General features: G+C 40.8%; 1 protein-coding gene across 1 annotated transcript in view; it reads left to right on the forward strand.

Annotated features, from left to right (window-relative positions):
• The window catches only part of MYO16 (myosin XVI), a 609750-nt gene that overhangs the window by 250554 nt on the left and 334348 nt on the right, over positions 1-24848 (forward strand). The window contains 3 exon segments of the mRNA XM_043582911.1: positions 3261-3386; positions 16653-16728; positions 20206-20359. Of these exon segments, the coding sequence (XP_043438846.1) occupies positions 3261-3386; positions 16653-16728; positions 20206-20359 (356 nt within the window).

Raw genomic sequence — 24848 nt, forward strand, 5'->3', positions numbered from 1 at the left:
CACACACATGTCTATGCACACGGTCTATGTACATAAGGACTGTGCACACATGGGGCCTGTGCACACACAGGTCTATGCACACACAGGCCTATGTACATGGGGTCTGCACACAGGTCTATGCACACAGGGTCTATGCACACACAGGTCTATGCATACGTAGGTCTATGTACACGGGGTCTGTGCACCCACAGGTCTGTGCACACACAGGTCTATGCACATGCAGGTCTATGTACTCGGAGTCTGCACACACACAGGTCTATGCACATAAGGTCTATGCACACAGGGTCTGTGCACACAGAAAGCTGAGTCCCTGCCTACAGCCCTGGTTGGGGTGTGAGTTGGCACCAACATTCTGGAACTCAGTGTGGCAGCCTACAGAAATAACTTGAAAAAACGTTCATTGTTTTAGAATCCCAATTCTATTTCTGGGAATGTGTCAGAAGGAAATGGTCAGAGATGCAAACATAGTGATTATCAACAGAACAATCTTGTATAAGATCAGAAGTGTGGCAAACACAGAAATGCCCGTTAATTAGGGATTGGTCAGGCGGATTATATGCTCCAGGTGACGGTGCACTGTGCTTTCCTGAAGAGCAGTCTGTTAGAAGAGTAATTTCCAACTTGCCGTAATTTTCCAAGGTCGTCCTTTTCCAGTTGTCCTGCCAAGAGGCTGTTGCCAGTTGTCAACCGAAACAACAACCACCTCTGTGTCTCTCCTAAGACCCCATATAATAGCGGGAGAGGAGTATTCTGAGACGCCATAGTGGTAAACACTTTCACATTTTGGCACCCGATGGCTTCCAGCAATAGCGGCAAGGTAGGGGTATAACCATTTTTTACACTTCAGAAAATAGCCATTTTTTACACTCTGACTTAATGATGAGAGTGTCCCTGTAGGGTCTGTAGGCTTGCTTATGGATTCAGAATTTGGTTGCCAGGAGAATCGAGGTAAAGGCTCTAAGCTCTTGATATTTTACGATGATGAATTTTTAAAATTCTGTCATCTCTTGTGATGGTGTGAAAGTATTCAAAGTCAGGGTTTTTTACTTCCATTTTGCGATTGCCTAGGATTAAATTTGTCTGTCTCCAGAGAGGTCACTGGGAGCTCATGCTTTTGATAGTGTTTCTGCCGAGTGAGCCAAGACTTTTCTTCTAGTCTTTTCCTTGAGCAGTGCCTGACATGACAGGCTGAGAGCTGGGCTGAGTTTGATATGGCAGAACCCAGTTTTGCTGAGTCGAAAGCAAATCTACTCGTAAGCAGTTCATCCTGTGAACTTGACATCATTAGTATCAGGGGCTGACCAACAAATGGACAGTTCTTGGTGCATTTTATATTAAAAATGAAAACCTTCTGAGATCCCGATCTTAGTGCACATAGTTCAGAGTAACCTCCGAATTAACTGATTATTCAATAATGTAGAATAAATTTAGGGGCAGGTGAAAGATTGATATTTTTTGGAGAACAAATATATAAAATTATGTTTCTCTAAAATACTTGTGGATATTTTATTTGGGGGACTGTTTGCTAGAATATTAATGAGGTAAGTTCTATATGTAATAAAGTATGGGAAGATTGATGTGAAATGTGAGCTCTTAATGTTCATGCTTTAAATTGGATGGATATATTTGCTCTTTTGGTACAGTCAAGTACAAGAAATAAGCATATAACTACATATCGTACATTAAAGAGCATAACTAGGACCAGAGGTAGAAAAGCAAATGTTTTTGCAATATATATGTACATGTATTTAATAAGTCCTTTTGACTTTATTGCAATTTTGTCTTTGTAATAAAAACAGCTATAAAATCCCATGCTACAAAAACAGGAAGAACTCATTGTTTTTACTACTTTTATATTACTTTTATTTTTCCTTTCCTCATAGTTCCTTAATATTACGTTCAGGAAATCAGTCACGTGGTTACTTAATAACCTCATTTAAATTGAGAACCACTTTAAGTCAGTTGAGCATCTGACTTTGACTGAGGTCATGATCTTGCAGTTTGTGAGTTCAAGCCCTGTGTCCAGCTCTGTGATGACAGCTTAGAGCCTGCTTCAGATCCTCTGACCCTCTCTCTCTCTGCACCTCCCCTGCTCATGCTGTCTCTCTCAAAAATAAAAATAAACATTAAAAAAAGAATTGGGGGCGCCTGGGTGGTTCAGTTCGTTATTCCAACTTCGGCTCAGGGCACGATCTCACAGTTCATGGGTTCAAGCCCCTCATCAGGGTCTGGGCTGTTAGCATGGAGCCCGCTTTAGATTTCCCTCTCTCTCTGCCCTCCCTTGCTTGCGTGCTCTCTCTCTCTCTCAAAAATAATCAAACATTTAAAAATTTTTAAAAAAGGAATAAATTGGAGTGTGATGATAGTTGGCTTATAAATAAAGCCTGCAGCATTGGAAACAGGACTTACCACATCTGGAAGTTTGAATCCTTCTGCAAACCCTGATCTCCTCATTGTGGCTCCTGAGCCTTCATTTCTAAATCAGGTTGCTTTCAGAAACTAAATGGGGAGCACGTTCAGATGAGAGCTGCATCATCATTTTAAGGTCTGTCAGGATTAACTCATCCTTTCTGGTGTCCCCACCCCTTTTACCTGCTCATCAGCATTAAAATGATCCCGTCACATTTGCTATTGTCATTTATATCTTCGAATCTCCTCTGGTCACACCAAGTACAGGGGTTGAATTTCAGAGCGAGTGTGACTTATGGGCAGGAAGTATTAAAGCGTTCAATGATTGTATTTTATATTTAAAAGTATTCAGGGGCGCCTGGGTGGCTCAGTCGGTTGGGTGTCCGACTTCGGCTCAGGTTATGATCTCACGGTTTGTGACTTTGAGCCCCGCGTCGGGCTCTGTGCTGACAGCTCGGAGCCTGAAGCCTGCTTCGGATTCTGTGTCTCCTTCTCTCTCTGCCCCTCCCCCACTTGTGCTCTGTCTCTATCAAAAATAAGTAATAAAAAAAATAAATAAAAGTATTCAGATTATAGTAGAAGGCGACACTAAAAGGGGAAATGGGAATTATATGAAAATGCACACATTGTCCGGATCAGAAGGTGAAGAATAAATAACTCACCTGTAAGCCTTTTTGCAAAGAAGGATGATGTCCGCTGATATCAAGTAAATAAAACCGCATGTATGTTCTTTTTTAAAACGTATTTTGGATTTAGTATTTTATTAGCTCTCTTCAAGCCACTGAATAAATTGTTTTGACGTCATTGCTTTTTTTTTTAAAGTGGCATAACAAAATATTTCTTCATTGCAGTTACATATGGCGTGTGCCAGTGGCTACAAGGAAGTGGTGTCTCTTCTCCTCGAACATGGCGGGGACCTCAATATAGTAGACAATCAGTACTGGACCCCGCTCCATTTGGCAGCAAAGTATGGCCAGGTGAAGTGATTTCCTAAATTACTTTGAAAAAACCTATAATTAATATATCATTTCGTATGTAATTTTTTCATTTCAAATTGTGTACTAGGTATGTGACTTTTAATGGCATCATATTAGGAAACGAATAGTTTTATGGTTCAAAGAAAACATTGTCTTTTGGAAGGATACATAAAGCATACATTCTCGGGATTCTGCGTGTTGTAGTCAAAACTGTTGGATAAATGATGCACAATTGTAAACGTTTTGCGTAGAGTGGACTTGTTATTTTCTTAACATTTCATAGTCCTTTTAATAGCTCACAGTTTCATGAATCGTTAAAAATTCTATTTGTTCTCTACAGTTAGAAGTACAGCAAATTTGCATTTTGGTTTTTATTTTTCATATGAATTACATTTCATCTTAATGAATGAAGAAAGACTATCAGATATTTTTTTCTTTGAATTGATTTTTGGCTACAGCTAATACAACCTGAGTCACCAGTGCACAAATTACTTTCTAACCAGGTACCATTATATCATGAAGCAAACTGACTTTTAAATGACTTATGTGGGGGCGCCTGGGTGGCTCAGTCGGTTAAGTGTCCGACTTCGGCTCAGGTCATGATCTCACTGCCTGTGAGTTCGAGCCCCACGTCGGGCTCTGTGCTGACAGCTCAGAGCCTGGAGACTGCTTCTGATTCTGTGTCTCCCTCGCTCTCTGCTCCTTCCCCACTCACACCCTGTGTCTCTCAAAAAATGAATAAAAATTTAAAAAAATTAAAAAAAAAATAAATGACTTATGTGGGTGAATATGACAGCAGTGTTCATAATAATATCAAAATCTGTTTATAAAATACACCATATTTTGTGTTAGAGAAAGCCTGAGTACTACTCTTTGGGAAGATAATTCAATTTTACATAAATAGGGAAGTTGAGGTTAAACTTGTTGATTCCCAAACATTGGTCTAGGGTGACAGTCACACCCCTTAAGTTAAGTTCATACCAAGTTGAGTCTCTTAGATCCTAAAGGGTATGAAAAATAGCGATCATAAAATTTGAGTACTGCAGTTATTGAAATAATGGAAAACATTTGCATTTCAATCATTTTAGAAAAAGCACATTGCTTAGGGAAAGTCAAATTAATGAAAACATCATTTGCTTTGACAACATTTTCTGTATGAAAAGGTTCATTCATTCAATAAATATTTCTAACAGGCTATTTATTAAGTACTTCAAACTGTGCTTTTAGCAAGTGAATGTTCGTGTAAATAAATGGATAGATTAAGGGACCCGAGGCTGTAGATGGTGAAGCCATTGGGCCCAGGGGCCCCAGGTCCCCTAGATCCCCCTGTAGATCATAGGAGCACTGGGGGATCAATAACCTCAGCACACCATGAATACACCCGTGCTTCATTTCTAGCACCGTGGCACACTGGAAAACGCTGGGTGAGAGGTTTTGTCTTTAGTAAAACGTAGAGAAGCGAACATATAAGCAAGTGCTATTTCCTAGAACACTACCTGTTGCTCTGAGCTGAAGAAATGGTAATCAGTGAATTATCAAAACGTGCTTATTGTAGTCAGGGATCCCTCTGGAAGGAGCTAAATCCAGAAGTGAGGGATTGATAGCTTGGTAAAATGTAACAGAATGCTACCACAACTTAATTAATTAAGGCTTTCATTTTACCCAGTTTTTCAACTTTTCTGATTGGACATTTAGATCAGGTATCATTTCAAGGAATAATACATTGTTTTCCTTCAAGTGCTTTTATTGGATAATGTACTCTGGGGCAATAGGACTAGATTTAACAAGTTTATTTATTTATTTATTTATTTATTTATTTATTTATTTATTTATAGTTTCTTTATTTAGAGAGCGAGCGAGTGGGGGAGGGGCAGAGAGACTGAGAGAGAAAATGAATCCCAAGCAGGCTCCCTGCTGTCGGCACAGGGCTCAATCTCAGGAAACCTGTGTTGAAATCAAGAGTCAGATGCTTCACTGACTGAGCCACCGAGGTGCCCAATTAGCAAGTTTTTTTTCTTAAAGACATGCCTCAGACTAACTACATCACCTCTTCTGTTATTGGACATTTAAATTGTTTTTATCAGAACCCAGTGTGTGGTTTTTGTTTTACTTCATTGTGGGTCAAATGAAATATTTGGTAGGAGTTGGGGTATTTTATTTGTTATTGTATTTCTCAGTTCTGTGATTTCCATTTGGCTTTTTTTTTTTTCATTGTAACTTCCGTGTCTTTGATGGACTTCAATTTGTTTCAAGAGGATTTGTAGTTGCCTGTTGAAGCATTCTTATGAGAGCTGCCTTGCCATCATCATCAGATGGTTCCCACACCATCCACCTTGCTCTTGTTGCCAATTCATCATCTTGTCTCTTTCAAGTTGTGATGTCCTGATCTTGGCATGGTGAGGGGTTTTTAATTGCATTTTGGACACTTCAGCTATTATGTTAGGAGAATCTTGGTCCTATGTAAATCTTCTGTTTTAGTCAGCCTGTTTAAGTTCAGCCTGCAAGGCCTGGTCTACTTGAGTGGGTTGTGGTTCCAGTTCCAGTTTCATTTTCAGACCCCTTGAGTTGTCATTTTAGTCCACTTGGCTTATCTGATGCCCCTGGTGTTCTCACTGCTTTCTTCTAATTCTCCCAAAGGGTGTAAGAGGTTTTCCCAAGCCGGGCTACCTCATGTCTCTGGGTGAGGTAGGTGGATGTCCACAGGGACAGAAGACTTTCAGGACTGGGGGCCTGTTGGGGCATTCTCCCTCTTGCAGGCACCCCCTCCCAGCTGTGTTTGCCTCTCATTGGGGAGGGGAGTCTCAGCAGGTTGGAAGAAAAAGTGCTTGATCTGACACTACATGTTAGCAGATCATGGTTCTGGACTCACCTGCTGTTGCTGGAGTGACACAGTTGGAATGTGGGAGGGATGCATCTACCCAGGCCCCTCTCTGTCCCTAAGTCGGGCTGGGAAACACTGGGTCTGGGCTAGCCTTCGGTTACCTGGGATTCCTCCCTTCCGCAGGCCCTGAGCCAGTTTTCCTGTCTCCTTGCCTATTCAGACCTCTTCCTGGGTTGCTTGTTATTTCCAGGGGTTATTTTTTTTTAATTTTTTAATGTTTATTTATCTTAGAGAGAGAGAGAGAGAGAGAGAGAGAGAGAGAGAGAATCCCAAGCATACTCCACACTGTCAGCACGGGAGCCCCCATGAATTGTGAGATCATGATGTGAGCCTAAATCAAGAGTCGGATGCTCAACTGACTGGGCCACCCAGGCGCCCCTCCCAGGGGTTATTGTAATTGGCAGGGAGGATGTGGAAGAAACCAGGCTAAGTTGGTATTTTTTTAAATCTTTTTTGAAGTCTTTTTTTTTTAAGTTTATTGATTTTGAGTGAGAGAGAGAGAGAGAGAGAGAGAGAGGGAGGGGCAGTGAGAGAGAAAGAAACAGAGAGAGAATCCCAGGCAGGCTCCACAGTGTCTGCAGGAAGCCTGATGTGGGGCTTGAATTCATGGAACTGTGAGACCACGACCAGAGCTGAAACCAGGCATCAAGCGCTTAACCGACTGAGCCACCCAGGTGCCCCTAAGTTGGTATGTTTTAAAGTGATGAAGAAGTTAATTTATGATTGTTTTCACATGAAACCCATCTGTGGGCAGAAGAGAAATGAAGGTGCATTTGTATAACTTCCATTATAAGGTGTCTGTGGGGATCTTTGGTTCTACATGTTGAGTATGTCTCAATGTGACCAATTTCTGACTCCAAGATCTATTTGGTAAGAACATCTAGACATTTCTGTTCCACTTCCTGGAAGCTATATGATTAAGGCAGAAAGAATGCGTAGCTTTCAGAAATTATATCCCTCAGGCAATCAGATGTAGCTCCTGATACTTTTCTCAGTTATGGGCCTGCAATTTCAGAGGCCAAGAGTTTGTATGAAAATAAGGAACTGACATTTCAGGGGTTCATGGGAAACCCTCCACTGCAGAAAGGGGGAAGTTCTGCCCAAGAAACTCCTTTTTTAAAAAAATTTTTTAATGTCCTTATTTATTTTTGAGAGAGAGACAGAGCATGAGCAGGGGAGGGGCAGAGAGAGAGGGAGACACAGAATCCGAGGCAGGCTCCAGGCTCCGAGCTGTCAGCCCAGAGCCCGATGTGGGACTCGAACTCCCGGACTGTGAGATTGTGACCTGAGCCGAAGTCGGACGCCCAACCGACTGAGCCACCCAGGCACCCCCCAAGAAACTACATTTTTAAAGGGCCTACAATTAAGCTTTATTTGATGATAAGGTGGTAAAAAACAGGATAAGAGTCAGATAAAATTTGTATCATGGAGAAAGACATGTTTTCTATAACCTTGATACAAGACTAGTGAATATGTTAAACTGATAAAACAGGTTGGCCATGTGGTAAGCAGATTGGCATTTGGTTTTAGTAATTGAAAGTAGATTCTTTTAAATGTTAATTTACACAGTTACCTTTAACAAAAAGAAATAATGGCTAACAGATATACCATTTGGTATATATCAACATATATACAAAATAATGATTAACCTATATACATATGTTCGGTATAAGATACATAGCATGATACCTTGTGTGCCTTGGTGATTTAAGAAACACGAGCCCGGCACAATTACCGCTGCCTTCATAAAGCTTGCCAGTGATTTCTGTCACACGCAAGCTGTAAGATAACGGGATGGCTGGCGAATAAGGCAGGGAGAGTTCATGGGTATTAGTGCTCTCACCCCATTATCTGCCATATTTGAACAATTTGTCAAACTTTGGGTTTTATGAGTCTTTGTTTTCAGCCTAGAGAAACAGTTACGAACTTAATGTGGGAAATATGATTCAAAGCTACATTTCCTTTGCAAGATGCAGAGTAATTCAGCTTGATGTTTTTATTCCTACTTCTCCGGTGCCCCAGTGATTTTCCCAACACTCGTCATTTACTAGTGATAAATGAATGGAGAAACAGTTTCCAATTGCTCAATTTATTCTTTCAAAACCAGCTGAAAAATATTTGACCCCAACTTTTAAAAAAGATGTATATATTTTTTGTTCTTGCCTGTATTTCCTGGACACTTCCCTGCACAAGCACCTATATTTCATTCTTCCCATCCAAGCGATTAAGCCAGTTTTGTTCTGAGGACTCCCTGGCCTCCTCCCTGGCTCTGAACCCAGCTCAACCACTCACTGGCTGTGTGAACATAACAAGCCTCACTAATTTTTCCTCCATAGAGTCTGGCCCCAAGGTCTTCAATCAATGGCAACCATCAACCTCAGTTAAAACGGGGATTTTTCTGTAGCTCAGGAGATTCTGGGGGAATGGCAGAGGCAAATGCATGAGACAGCATTTGGGGTGTGTCCTAGTCAATTGATTCAGTTGCTAAATTTGTACAGACAAACATCCGACATAAAGGTTTCCAGAATTGCCCAGTTATAGTCTTCAAATGAGGCAGGTTTAAAAAGTAATGTGACATTTATCCTCAGCTTCTCTAGAAAATGACTAGTCATTAATTCACTATTTTCTAAACCCTTACACATTTCAGCACCAAGGATAGATCTAAAGATCCTAGGTGGCTTTTCCATTTTGCTCCCTTATACCTATCCAGGTGGGGTCTCCACCCAAATGTAAGCTCCAAGCAGTGAAGACTTTTGCTTGCCCTCCATGCTATCTCTGTGTCCAGCAGACTAACCCAAGGAATTGAAAGACAGATCAATCAACCAAGAACTTGAAGCAAAGCACTAACACTCAGAGGCAGAGGGGGCTTTTCTGTTAGAATGCATGACATCATAACCAAAATATGTGTTGATTCAGACTAGAGAAAAAAAAACAACAACTAAGAAATTTATATTAATAGATTTTGGATAAATTGTGTTTCTTTTATTTTGTCAAGAAAATACCGTACAATATAGAGGATTATATTTAAAATTTGTTCATCTGTAAAAATACCACTTAATATTCATTTTGGAGATAATATTTTAGAAATAGGTTTTATTTGAATATCAAGTTATGTGTATGGGAGATTTAGAACTCTAAAGGAATTTACTGTAAATATATCTCCATTCAGGAAAAGAAAAAAGCTTTAGAAATGCTAACATTTTTAAAGACTGATGGCATTTTTAGAGACATTCATAGCACTTTCACTTTCTTATAAATACCTTACAAATATAAATACCTTTATGGAGAAGGTAACTCATAATTTGTAACAGTTTTTCTTATTGAAATTTATACTGGGATGGGATATATTTAAAAAAAAATTTTTAATGTTTATTTCCTTTTGAGACAGAGAAAGAGTGTGAATGGGGGAGGGTCAGAGAGAGGGAGACACAGAATCTGAAGCAGGCTCCAGGCTCCGAGCTGTCAGCACAGAGCCCGATGTGGGGCTCGAACTCACAGAGTATGAGATCACGACCTGAGCCGAAGTCGGATGCTTAACTGACTGAGCCACCCAGGCACCCCTGGGATGGCATATATATTTTAAAACTCCCCCTTTATATGACCTTTCCAGTGAGAAAAAAAGAGATGGCTTGTTCTTGTCTAAAACTGGGAACTGAATCGTTTATGTGACTGATGTCTTTTGGTTTTATAGTTCTTTTATGAGTCGTACATAAAATAAAATTTGATTCTAGCCTTGATGTGTTTTTAGTGCCCACAGTAGGATTGGTGATGCTACAGCAAATCATCAGAAAGTAACCGCACAAATGCTACATCCTAAATATCCTTCCCTTCCAAAGTACTTTGTATCACACAGCCTGTGTATATTGATGTTCAAAGGAGTCATTTGTATTGCCAGAAACATTTTTTTCCCAGGTTCATAGGAATTAAGATATTCTCAGAGAGTTTTGTTTTTGTTGTGTTTGTTTTTCAGATATTTCTTCTTTGCTGTGGGAAAACATAAAGTCACTCCCTGGTTTTCCTCCCACCCCTCTGAGCACTCAGTATTGACAGGCTCAGTGCTCTGTGCAGGCTATATAAAGACATGTTTATACGTCTTTAGGGAATCTCCTCACCTGAAGCTCCCAGTGCTCTACCTGTCTATGGCTCCCCAAACTGCCTTGTTTCCCTCTCACTGTGCAGACCCCCCAAGGACCAGTGCCCACTGGGTAATCTCTACCAACCTGCCCTCCACCTCCACTCATATGGGAAGGGAATCATCAGCTCCTTTCTCCAGCCCCAATGAGTTGCTGTCTCTATGGGTCATCATTTATTGACCACAAAACTGGGCATCATCCTTCCTCCCCCCTCTTCCCCTCTCCGGTGCCTAATAAACCCGAGTCCATGAGTTCCCACCTGGGAATGGTGTGAGGCTATGTGAGATGTAACCACTGCCCCCACCCTGTCCAGGAGCAGTATCCTTATGCGGGGCCTGACCCACCAGCCCACCAGCACTGTCCCACCCTTCTGCACATGTAAGCCTTGTCAACGAAGGTATCATCCAGTGTCAGCACATAGCATCCTTTGCTGTGCCCGGACAGGAAACACCACTCCACAGTGCACTTTGCAAGCCCCTGTGCCTGGGAGTCCGCTTTGTTCTCCGGCTTCATTCCCCAGCCTCCCCCACCAGGTTGGAACAGGTGACCATACCCAACCACTTCCAGTTTCTGGAACATGCCACCATGTGCATCCTCTCATGTTCTTTGCTTTTCCTGAGATTGTTAAGTGGTTCTGTCTTACTGACATGGTAGACCATGAGGAGACGATGCTTCAGTGGCTGCATTGGCTGTGGCACCCGTATCTCTGAACCATGTCACTTACCATGGAGGGTTGCATTTGTCCCCACTGCCCTCTGGTGCCTAATGCGTGCCAACGGGGTGGGCAGACAGCGATGTTTCTCATCAGCACAGGGCCTGACCCAGAACGCGCAGTTCTGCCCACAAATGAGGGGGCCCGCAATGGTCCTCGGGTGGCAGGTGCTTGTCCTTCCAGCCCTCTGTGCGTGCACCTGCACAGCGGGCTGCGGGATGGATGCCCTGGGGGCAGCAGGGACCAGGCGCACACGTCTGTGATGGGCACCCCAGGAAAACAGCGCACGGGCAAAGGGAGTCCAGCCAGGGGCAGATGGCATGGGCAACACCTGTGGGGTAGCATAGGCATTAATTGAGGAGCAGGACCAGGAAGGTCATGGGGCAAAGAGGCTGCCACATGGGGGGAGAAGGGACCCACTCGGGAAGGATGCACAGATAACTGGAGCAGTTGGAGAGCTTGTGTTCTGAAGGACGGACACAGGATCTGTGCTTCATGTGAAATCGTAGCGGGACCACACATGGCGGGGGGCGGGGGGCAACGATTTATTAGCTGGTTTTGTATGTTGGATCTGAAATCCTCCAGGGGGTTCTGAGTGGGAGGCAATGGCTCATTACAGTGTAGAGCAGACACCAGTGAGGTAGGAGGCACACACTGTGCGTTCCAGACCTTTAAGGTTTCAGTGTCTTCTCCTTAGGTTGTGAAACGATCCCTTTTAGTGTCTCAGACAGAAACCAGCTATAGCCACTGATTGCTACTGTTTGACTCTTCAAAGAGGGAATTTAAATGACCATCAAGCAATTAATTTTGCTAAATTCATCCAGTCTGAAGGACAACTCTCCAACGAATGAAGTCCATATCCAGTGAATCTTGGATGGATTTAAATTTCAGCTTAAATGTGTATTTTCTATTAGCCATTATGGTCTCCTTTTACACACTCACCCCCCCCCCCCCGCCCACCCCAATACACGCACAGTCACCTTATCCCCCGGTGCTTTTGGTGATTATAACGGTCTTGTACTAGTGTAGATGAATTCTTATTGGGTTGCACGCTCGACCTATTCACACATGAAGCAATTTACCTAAAGATCTTTTGTGAGGATAAAACAAATGTTTTGGAGGAGAGTAATTGAAATTAGCACTGGCCTGTTTAATTTAGTTCTGTGATGTGCTTCTCTGATTTCTAATTGGAAGTGCATGGGAAATACCATCTCTAAAAAAATAAAGGAATTTCCCAAATGAGAAAAGCTTCCTCCTTCCACACACGGATGCTTATTTTTATGGGCCTGAAATAAAATGGAGTTACTTTTATTGTTGCAGATTTTTATGTAGGAAGCATTTTGCTTTGATTACTTAAATGCTTTCTGCAGCTAGTTGAAGCTGGGGATGAGGAGTGGTTTGCTGAGAGATTGCGCAAGTTTCTCTCTGGAGTTCTGGAAACCGTGAATTGAATTTAGAAATGTGAAGTTAATTGTTAGACTCTGTGATGGTCTGATGTTTTTGCAGAGATATGAAAGCTTTTAGGTTTATTAACTATTTTTTCAGATTTGTGGAAACCAAAGGCAATCTTAGCTAAATTTTGGATTTTTTCCCTTCTTCTTCTGTCTTTTCTCCTTCCTTTTCTTCCTTTGTCCTTCCCTCTCTCCTGCTCTCCGTCTTTCTTTTCCTTCTCCCCTTCCATTTGGTTTAAACGCAAGCAAATCTCTCTGATCTTTAATATAACCAAACTCTCTTCTGTACATATTTTAATGTCCTGGGCATCTGCTGTATGTATTCTATCTTTCAGATTTCAAGAGATTCTTTCTTTAGTAAACTGTGTACTTGGAAGTAAAAATAAACTTCTAAATATAATCTCTTTACTGTAACGTAATTTAAATGTTATTGATGTAGTTTGTGTCCTGGAAAACCAAACACTGATTTTTGAATTGGCTTTGGGAAAGCGAACAATGAGCAGACTGTTTAAAATCTAATTAATTTTTTAATGAGAGTGCTAAGAGGAGCTATCATTGGTGGGTGGGGAGATGCCTCAGTGTGCCTGGATGTGAAGCTCCCCATGTGGGGAGAACATCACAGCACATGTTACAAAAGCAAAACCCAAGACTGGAAAAGCCAGTCTCATTCGAATCAGTATAAAGCAAGAAATGGAAACAAAAGACACAGATGGGGAAGGAGAAAGGAAGGTAAGAATGCCAAAGGAATCAGGAAAAAATGGAAAAACCAGAAACGTTAAGTGCATACGTCAAGTTGTTCACAGCAGCATTGAAAACACAAAATATATAATAATATATTTAATAAAATATTTTAACAGAAGATTTCTACACTGGCGACGATGAAACACTGCAGTGAGAAATGAGAAAAGAGCTAAATAAATGGAGAGGCAAAGCCACATTCATGTGTAGAGACAGTGAATATTTTTGCGCTAGCTGTGGAAGGCTGAATATTATCCCCCAAAGATGCCCACACCCTAATAACCCGGTTCCTGTCAATACATTTGTTACCTGGCAAGGCAGAAGAACTTTGCAGTTGTGGTTGATTAAGGATTTTGAGATGGAAAGATTTTCGGGGATTACCCAGATGGGTCCTTAAAAGCAGAGAAGCATTTCTTCCTGGCTGAGGGTCTGCGAGAGGTGTGGCTCTGCAGAGATGGTCGGAGAGATGCAGGTTCAAAGGTGAGGGAAGGAATGAGTTGCCTGTAGAGGCTGTAAAAGTCGAGAAACAGATCTTCCCCGAGAGCCACGAGGGAACATCCTGTCGCCAATACCCTTATTTCAACCTTGTGAGACGTGTGTCAGGCTGCTGAATTGTAAGATAATTTGTTTTTCTTTAAAGCATTACATTTGTGATATTTTTAACAGCCATAGAAAATTTTTTTTTTCAACTTTTATTTATTTTTGGGACAGAGAGAGAGAGAGCATGAATGGGGGAGGGGCAGAGAGAGAGGGAGACACAGAATCGGAAGCAGGCTCCAGGCTCTGAGCCATCAGCCCAGAGCCTGACGTGGGGCTCAAACTCACAGACCGCGAGATCGTGACCTGGCTGAAGTCGGACGCTTAACCGACTGTGCCACCCAGGTGCCCCACAGCCATAGAAAATTAATACAGTATCTATTTAAAGCCATTCCCGTCAAAATCCTAAACCCTTTCTTTTAGAAATTGAAAAGTTCATTCTAAAATTTATATGGCGACACAAAGTACCCACATGGACAAACTTATCTTAAAAAGTAAGAAAATGACAGATTTTTTTCAAGACTCACTGTAAGTCTTTCACTTATGTGATTTCAATACTGTCTATAAAGCTACACTAATCAAGGTAGTTAGGGAATGAGATAAGGGCAGACAAATAGATCAATGAAACATAGACCAGAGTCCAAAAGTGGGCAGGGACAGATGTATTCCATTAATTTTCTACAAAGGTAGCAAAGCAGTTCAATATGAGAGGAAAAAAAGGTTTTTTGTTTGCTTTGTTTTTTGTTTTGTTTTGGTTTTTTTTTAATTTTTTTTTTAACGTTTATTTATTTTTGAGACAGAGAGAGACAGAGCATGAACGGGGGAGGGGCAGAGAGAGAGGGAGACACAGAATCGGAAACAGGCTCCAGGCTCTGAGCCATCAGCCCAGAGCCCGACGCGGGGCTCGAACTCACGGACCGCGAGATCGTGACCTGGCTGAAGTCGGACGCTTAACCGACTGCGCCACCCAGGCGCCCCTGTTTTGTTTTGTTTTTTAAGAAATATGGCCGAAAAACAACACATTTGTGCTGGACCAAAATAAATTTGAGCTTTTATGTGCCATTTGTGAAAACTCACTTGAGGTGGTCCATAAGTATAAACATTAAAATGATAGAGCCTTTAGAAGAAAATATAGCATGATATTGTCATGACCTTCTATTAGGCAAAGAGCTATTGAACATAAAGAGTGCTAACCTCTAGAGAGAAAAACTAGAGATGTTGCACTTTAACAAAAGCAAAACAAAGTGAAAATAACCTTCGGTTCTTAAAAAAAAAAACATTTTCAAGAATATGAATAGGCGAGCCATAGAATGGGAGGAAATATTTGGGATATGCATATCTGACAAGTGTATCTAGAACGTACAAAGAACACAGATCACTAATAAAAAGACAAACACTCCAGTAATAAGTGGGTGAAAAAGTCTTGCATAGACACTCCACAAAAGAAAATCTAAGATTGGCTACTAAACGCATGAAAAGGTGTTCAGTGTCCTTCGCTGTCATGGAAATCAGTAAAACTGGACCAAAATAGGACTTCATTCCTAGTATGATAGCTAAGCTTAAAAAAGAAGACAAAAACAAGTGTTGGAGAGCATGTGAATCTAGCAATATGTAGATGTACAATTACAAAATTATTACATAGAATATGGGGCAACAGAAACTCTTGTTGGGGATGGGAGTGTGGATTTGAGCTCTCGGCAAAAAAAAGAAAAAAAAAAATTGGAGCTCTCTGACCACTTTGATGATGTCCAGACCTTTGCCTTGCAATTTCTGTCCCCTAAAGTGCTGTATCCAGAAGAGATCCTTGCACCTGTGTCCCAAGAGAAATAAATGAGAGTATCTGTAGCAACATTATTTGTGAAAGTAAGTGACTGAAAATGACTTGAATGTCCACTGAGGAGGGCAGACCAATCGTGATACATTTGTACAGTGCAGTTACATGCAGCCAAGAAAATGGAAAAATCTTGTTCACATCCATTGCCTCTGGTGATTCTCCAAAACGCAGTGTTAAGTCACGAGAGCAGGGCATCTATGAATATAGACACTGGGATTTCACTTCTATAAATGTCACAAACAGATACAACCGGGCAGTATGTAGTTTGGACATACTTCTGTACGTAAGGGTTAAACCTATAAGGAAAACATAGCAATAGCCCAAAATTCACGACAGTGGTCAACTCCAGGAAATAGGGATAATTTGGGGAAGAAACACAGAAAGATACCATGAATGACCCATTTTAAAAAGTTGGACCCACTGGAAATTATTTCATTTCCCCTCTGTCGGTGATACATGTACATTATATGTATTCCTTGAATTTCTATTTTATAATAAGATTTAAAACATAGATTAATCTCTCATCAAGTTGTATTCTTCTTAAAGCCTGGGAGTACGTTTCCCTATCTTCCCACGTGACTTTAGTTCATATTACCTGTGGGGCTGCCGTGATTAGGCCATATTTAATTTAGAGTTGCTAAATTAAAACAAAGACTTAAAACCTAGAATATGCGATTCCTCCCAAAAGATGCCCTAAAATAAACCTGAAAGGCGTTAAGTGAGCCTTTTCAAAGCCTCAGCGATTTATACCTCATTTGATAGGTAATTTTTTGTCGGAGTGTCTGTCACTTTTTTTATATAAGAAACGGAAAAAAAACTGGCAGTGGAGGGGGTAAGAAACGTTTAGCGTAGGATATATTTATACCTTCTCACACCACCAGACTCTAAGTGCCCTGGAGGCCAGGACTGCATAGCACCTACTCACGAATCCTCAGTATCCACCACACTGTTTCTTATTTCCGTGATCTTTAATGTTTCAGACAAACCTGGTGAAACTTCTTCTGATGCATCAGGCGAATCCAAACCTTCTGAACTGCAATGAAGAGAAGGCCTCAGGTAGGTGATCAGCATCCTGGGACCACCGGCAGTTACTGTCTCCTTTCTTTCCTACCAGAGTTGTTCATCCACCATCACCAGAGTCAGCCTCTCCTGGCAAGTTCTGTGCACACGCTCGGGTCCAAGCACTGTTCACAAACTCCTGTGCACCCCCCCCCCCCCCCGCCGCACCTTTACAAGAAGACATTCCAGAGGGGCTCCGTGTATAGGGTGCCCTTGGACTTGGGTGCAATCTGCTTTTGAGCTTTAATTTCCTAGGCATTGATTCCTTCAATGTCAATTACTTTAAAATATTTTGCTGTTATTTAACTAGTTTCTTATCGTTTCAAATATACACTTGTTCACTAGAGTAATATTTTAAAAATGCTTATTTATTTATTTTGAGAGAGAGAGAGAGAGAGAGAGAGAGAGAGAGAGAGAGAGACAGCAGGGGAGAGGCATTGAGAGAGGGAGACAGAAAATCCTAAGCAGGCTCCCTGTGGTCAGTGCAGAGTCTGACATGGGGCTCGAACTCACGAACTGTGGTATCATGACCTGAGCCAAGATCAAAAGTCCTGGATGCTTAACCGACTGTACCACCCAGGTGTCCCCTTGCTAGAGTAATTTAAAACAATAATAATGTTTTCTTCTGCACAGATAGGTATACTGTAGAAATCAAGACGGACTTTCTCAGGCTAATTTAAAACTTTGAAAATCTTAATGTTACTATTTTTAATAAGTATCTTTTTGAATATTTCTAGAGCTCTTTTTACCACAGTTATTGCATATGTACATACACTAATTTAAAAAATAGATGCTTATTCATTTTCTAGCTTTTAAAATTTGACAAATATACTAATCAGTTATTTGTTTGTTAAAAATAAAAATCTAGGGGGCGCCTGGGTGGCTCAGTCGGTTAGGCGGCGACTTTGGCTCAGGTCAAGATCTCGCGGTCCGTGAGTTCGAGCCCCGCGTCGGGTCTCTGTGCTGACTGCTCAGAGCCTGGAGCCCGTTTCAGATTCTGTGTCTCCCTCTCTCTCTGACCCTCCCCCGTTCATGCTCTGTCTCTCTCTGTCTCAAAAATAAATAAACATTTAAAAAATAATTAAAAAATTAAAATAAAATAAAAAATAAAAATAAAAATCTAGGAAAAGTATAGCATAAGTAATAAAATGATATAAAATTTTGAAGGTAGTAATTGATCTAAATAACTTAATTCAGTTTCTTCTTATTGCTATACTTTAATAATCTAAAAGCACTTTATGCCTGAGATTTGTCAGTGGATATACTTACAGGTGTATGATTACATGACTAACCACCAGCTTATGACAAAATGAGAGTTTTTCTCTATTTCTTATTTTTTTGGAGTTAAATGTTGTTTAAGTGTATCCATCTTTTTTTAATGTTTATTTTTTTTTTTGAGAGATGAAGAGCATAAGCTGGAGAGTGACAGAGAGAAAAGGAGAGAGAGAATCCCAAGCAGGCTCCCCATCATTAGTGTGGAGCCCAAGGTGGGGCTCGATCCCAGGAACTGTGAGATCATGACCTGAGCCAAAATCCAGAGTCAGATGCTTAACCAACTGAGCCACCCTGGCGCCCCTAGTCCATCTTATCTCAAATAGCTCAAATAAACTGAAGACTTAACGAACAAAACTCTAAGATTGCTTTATAGTTTCTAACTTTAGAATCAGGCTAATATTAATGATAGTGTAGTAATCTTACCATTAACTACAAAAGCATGTGGTTTGTTTTGTTTTGTTTTGTTTTTTAAAAAGGGAGCACCTGGGTGGCTCAGTCGGTTAAGCATCTGACCTCGACTCAGGTCATGAGGATGCAGTTCATGAGTTCAAGCCCCACGTCGAGCTCCGTGCTGACAGCGTGGAGCTTGGAGCCTGCTTTGGATTCTATGCCTCCCTCTGTCTCTGCCCCTCCTCCCTTGCGCTCTCTCTCTCTCTCTCTCTCTGTCAAAACTAAACATAAAAAAATTCAAAATGGTAAAGAGTAAATAGAAATGTATAGTTTTTTTTTCCTATTCTTTAAAATATGTATTGTGAAATATGTCACATCCTCTGTTTACTGTAGTTCCAACAGATCACATTTTTCAAGTTTATATCCCTGGCTTCTTTCCCAGAGAAGAGAATATATGATTGACCCTTGAGTATCTAGACTCCCATCTGTCACACTTCTACCTTTTAGGTCTAGCGTCAGCTAGACCTAAATGTGCCCAAATAGACACCCAAGGCAACCCACAGCCCTAGAGCCCAGGGCATGACTAAATGTCTGGTCTGGCCTCAACCCTGGCCACCTCAGGATATGATGGCTGTCTTACACAGTTTTGCCCATGTGGGTCATGCTGAGTCTACCATCAATATAATCCATTTTCCATACTTTATTGGTCATGAGTGACACAGTGATGGGCCGATAAAAGACTCTCAGTAATCTTTGTTGATTGAATGAAAATACTTCTTTCTTGGGGCGCCTGGGTGGCTCAGTCAGTTGAACATCCAACTCTTGATTTCAGCTCAGGTCATGATCCCAGGAAGTTCAGTCATGAGGATTGAAAAAGAAGAGTTGCCCCCATTAGATTCCTAATTGTTATGAATGCAAACTTTTCTTCAGGATTGACTGACTTCCGGTTTTGATTGTTAGTAAGTGCAAATTTGATTAAGGCACATCGATACGACCACCTAAAGATATTCAGATGTTACTGTCAACCTGTAACTTATAATATAATTATATTTCAGATTGAAAAACACAGATCACAGAGAAAGGCTAGACTTACTGTTCTCATAACACGACTATTGTCCATCTACCCATTTAGTAGGATGTTTGTAGAATGCCTACGACAAGTTTTATACTAACCCAGTCTTCGGGAAGGTATAACTATTTTCATCTTTTTCATTCATCAAGCTGAAGGAAGAGTTGCAGAGAATAAAATGACATTAAGTTCCTTCAAGCTTAGCTTCTCCGTGATTTTACATCTTACGCATCACCACTTGGTGACTATTGTTTTTATATTTTTCATTTCATTTCTAATTAAATATGCCACTGATATAAAACAAGATAGCCTTTTAAAATGGCATGGGGCGCCTGGGTGGCTCAGTCGGTTAAGTGTCCAACTCTTAGTTTCAGCTCAGGTCATGATCTCACAGTTTTGTGAGTTCAAGCCCCATGTTGGGCTCTGCTCTGACAGTGCAGAGCCTGCTTGGGCTTCTCTCTCTCTCTCTCTCTCTCTCTCTCTCTCTCTCTCTGGCCCTCCCCTGCTCATGCTGTCTCTGTCTCTGTCAAAATAAATAAACAAACTTTAAAGTTTTAAAAATAAATAAATAAATAAAATGGCAATACTGCAATTTTATTCCTACCATAAACTTTTAATGTTTTTCATTTTGCTCTATGTGTTGATAAATTTTAGCATTTTAAGCACATCGGAATTATTCCAAGTGAATCCTTTTCTGTGATCTTGCCTCCTACTTCTGTGTCTTGTATTGTCTTTTGTAGATATTGCTGCCTCTGAGTTTATTGAGGAAATGCTGCTGAAAGCTGAAATCGCCTGGGAAGAAAGGGTTAAAGAACGTTTATCTGTTCCTGCCTTGGCCTCTGAGGAGCCATATGAGGAGATTCTCCACGACCTTCCAGCACTTTCCAGCAAGCTGTAAGTGCCTTTAGTGTAGAATGCTGATGTCCTAGCCCTTGCTCGCTGAAGATTGATTATTTTGTTTGCCGTCCCTGTTAACCACCATTTTACAGTCCATGTCAAGATGGACTTTTAATGAAAAGAATTAGAAAATTGAAGCTATCTGTCAACATACTTACCACAAAATACTGTTGACAGTCGTGAGTTTAGCAAAGTTTTTGGAAAACTGGCTGATTCTCTTAAACATTATTATTTTAGTTAGTGTTTCAATTTGTCACCATGGGACCAAAGGTCAGATTTTAAACACACTCCACATTTTTAGCTGAACTGATACGTAAGATTTCCTGTGACTGTTAAAATGACTGAATTCCTAAAGTAGGAAATAGAGATGTTCACTTTTTCTCTCTAAAGTACAAAGCTTAATGATTTCTTGTTGTCTAAAATATCTCCTAAATACTGATACATACTATAGCAAGGATGGACCTCAAAAATGTTATGTGAAGTGAGTGAAGCCAGGCACAAAAAACTGCGTATTGTACAATCCCATTTAGATAAGACATCCAGAATTGGCTAATCCATAGAAACAGAAAGTGTATTAGTGGATTACAGGAGTGGGGACGGGGTAAAGGGGAATGACTCTTAATGGATATGGAGTTTCCTTTTGGGGATAGTGGAAAATGTTCTAGAAGCAGATGTGATGGTTACACAAATTTATGAATAGGCTAAAAAAAAGTGCTGAATTATACACTTTAAAAGTGTGGATTTTGTGCTATGTGAATCATATCTTAACAAAAGAAGAATCTACGTAAGGAAAAAATATTTCGCTTTGAAAAACAAAATCTGGTATTTACAAGCAGCGGGACCTTGGGAAAGTTCTTTCTATGAAATTGTTTCTTTTCTGGCAATAGCGAATCTGTCTCCTACTGGAATATTTGAGGGTGCCCTGAATAAATAACACAGTTTGGGTTCAGACAGACTGAAAAGTAATCCAGCTGTAATGATGGAGACCAAATTACACCTGATCACTGATAGGGGATGCTTTGGAGGGCATAACTGAAATCTTAAGCCGGCTCCACACTCAGCGTGGAGCATGACGTGGGGCTGAATCTCACAACCCGGGGATCATGACCTGAGTCGAAATCAAGAGTCAGGCGCTCAACTGACTGAGCCACCTGTGCGCCCCTAAATGGATCCCATTATTGGGCAGCTTTACCGACCACGTCCAAGGCACCTGTGAACTAGATCAGGTCTCCCAAATGAGGAGCTTCCAGACAAAGCTCATAACAGGACGGGACAAGCAGGCTCGCTCTACGAATAAAGAGAAGGGAGCTAAGGAGATGCTCTTCCCAGATTCATCCATCAGAGATGATGGATGCCCAGACTTAGCATGACTTGATCTCCTTTCCCGGGGAATAGAGGAGATGCTTCCAGTTGCCTTCTCACAAGGTGGGGGGGGGGGGGTGTGTGTGCTGAATAAGAAAGGTCAGAGGGAAACACGCATTTCAGCACAGATGCCATCACAGCCATTCAATAATACTTTTAATTTCAAGTTACTCTTGATAATTCAAGAGGCTACAGTTGTGTGCGAATGCATACGTTTACTTAATTCTCCACTTAATGCTGGCACGTATTCATCATTGGATTGGACTTTTTAACTGTGTTAGAAAAGAGCTTGTTTTTATATCAGACGCTCTGCGAAGAATTTCATGGATTCTCTTCTTCCATCTTCAAAGCGCAATTAAGCGTCTCTTATTTTCCCAAGATCACAGAGCTGGGATAGGACACATCAGGATTTACAGCCCAGCACTCCTACCCTAGATCTTCCGCACCCTGTTTTCACAGGTGGAAGAAAAATACCATGACATGGATGTGGGAGAAAAAAGAACAAAAAAAAGCCATAGAACTAGAAGTTAGAGTCCAGTTAGGAACGGTTAAGAAGATAAATATCAAGTGACCCCAAATGAACAGGTGGAATAGTTTGACATCATGTTCACGCGATTATACTATTGATAGCCCTGGAATGAGAGGAGTAATACAAACATTTGCTATGGAAGAATTTTTCTTTTCATATGGTGAGAGTAAAATCAATACCCAACAGATTCTGTTTTACTATTAGAATTATGTATGGGCTTTCCAGTTAAAGAGTTGTTAAACTGTAAGCAGATCCCAAGTTTGCGTTAAAACCAAATTCTTTCATAATAAGTTATTTGGGATAAATATCAACTTATCCATGCATCTATAGCTTCGTTTATGTCTTCTCCCTTTAAAAAAATAAAAGAAACTGATAACAGCCAATTTGCCCCCAAAGATACTTCTATATATTTTTTTATATTTTTGATTCAGCAACACGTTTTGAACAGATTATTAAGCGGCCTATTTATTCTACCCAATTCAATATAATTGTTTTGATTACATTGTTTCTTACTGACTTGGAGCTTGGAAACTTTGCAATAAGTTTATATTGAATTTCGACCGATGTTTTCACTGCAGTCCATTGTTCTTTTTGTTCAGAGAGAGAATTGAAAATTAAATCGAAGAACAAATCATAGTTTTACTTTTTTTTAATCTGAAAAAAATCACAAATAGACTTGACTAGTTTAAGGGTAATAAGTACATTTTTAAATTGTCTTTTATAATTTATGATTGTGATACATGTTATCTGTTTTTCATTGTCTTTGTAGTGTTATTAATAAATACGAAGCAGCAGCAAATAGATGAGATAGTATACCAACTAGGTACAGTTATATTTTAGGGCAGAAATTTTACTTCCTTTTTTTTCTTAATTTTTAAATGGTTACTTATTTTTGAGAGAGAAAGACAGAGCATGAGCGGGGAGAGGCAGAGAGAGAGGGAGACACAGAATCCGAAGAAGGCTCCAGGCTCCGAGCTGTCAGCACAGAGCCTGATGTGGGGCTCGAACTCACAGACCATGAGGTCATGACCTCAGCCAAAGTCGGACACTTAACCTACTGAGCCACCCAGGCACCCTGAAATTTTACTTTCCATAACTGCTCTTCTGAGCTGTGCTTTTGTGTGAGCAGGACAAATATGGACACTCAAATTTCTTCCATAAATAAATTCACAAACATTGTAAAGGTCAAAACTTTTTCTAAAGTGGTAAATGTGTGCATTCTTCTTGCTTTGAGTGTATTTTATAGCACAATGGTGATTGATTGGGACAAGAAACTTACTGAAATGTGTAGCATATTTTTAACACACTGCTCTTGTAATAGAGAACATATATGAAAAGGATCAGAGCACTGGTGTGAGTAACAGAAAATATAAGTGTAATTCTTTTGCAGATCTCTTACATGTCATTTACAAAGCAGCATTTGTTCACATACCAGTTGTTGGAGCGTCCATGGTTTAGCCCTGGTGTCCAGGAGGGTTTGATCTTGTGTCTCTCTCTCCTACCTCAGTATTGCTGGGTTTTCTGCAAACGCTTTCTAGCTGTTCCCTCCATTAAAATAAACAAACGCCATTGTTCTGTGACAATCCAAGTTTCCCTCATTTAAACCAAGCGCATCCTCGAGTGGTTTGATAACCTGAATTTTAACTGTGAAGCCTGATCTTCAGGTATTTCCAGAAGTCCCTCAGCTTTAGGGAGGTGAAGAAGGAATTAGAACAAAATGAAAATCCAGGAAGAAGGGGAAAGAGCAAAGGGGGACCTCGTGGTCAGTTTTCCTCTGCTCCAGGCAAGAACAAGCATTGGAATGAATGAAGCTCACTGCTCCTTTCATTTCCTTATTTTGCCCCAGAAAAGATAGTGCTTGAAGCGTACAATTAGAAAAAAAAAACGACAACAGCCTTCTTCTCTCCTCCGTGTAATCTGTTGTTTTTCTTCAGAAAGTCTCTTCACCCACCTTTTATCAGCAGCCCTCATTCCGAGAACTTATGACGCATTACCTCCTCTGAATTATCATGGCCCATCTTTTGGTTTTAAGTCCCGCTTCCCATTCCTTTGCGTTCTACAGTTGACTGGCTCCGTTTACATTTTCCTAGGATATGTTTTGCTTAAAATTTTAAGAAAACGATTGAGCGGTTGAATCTGCTACCTCAGCACACAAGTCAAATTCCCTTTCCAAATGTCAGATCTTGTTGACCGTCCCGTGAGGATGTGTGTGCTCACCCATGGATAGGATAAGAACGACACTTCTGCTGTGGTTCACTGTTAGCTGGACCCCTAATGGTGGCGAAACATTTAATCAATAGGAAATTCCTATACTGTTGAACTGTTCCACATTCGACGTTTCTAAGATATCTCCTATTTAAGTGAACGTGATGAGGTGTATATTTGTTGCCTGACTTTCAAGTTCGTGTCTCAAAATGAGCGTGTTAGATTGAACTCAGAAGCCTTCCCAGCTACGATGTTCCTTATCTGTTTAACTTGCAGGCTTCCTCTCTGCCAGAAATTCGCAACCACTGTTATCATACTCGACTGCTATTCCCCCTCTGTTCTTTCTTGACTTCTGACTGGGTGCCTCCTCCCTGTGTTGTCTTTCCTGTC

Source organism: Prionailurus bengalensis, chromosome A1 (genome assembly GCF_016509475.1).
Source record: "Prionailurus bengalensis isolate Pbe53 chromosome A1, Fcat_Pben_1.1_paternal_pri, whole genome shotgun sequence".
NCBI lineage: Eukaryota > Metazoa > Chordata > Mammalia > Carnivora > Felidae > Prionailurus > Prionailurus bengalensis.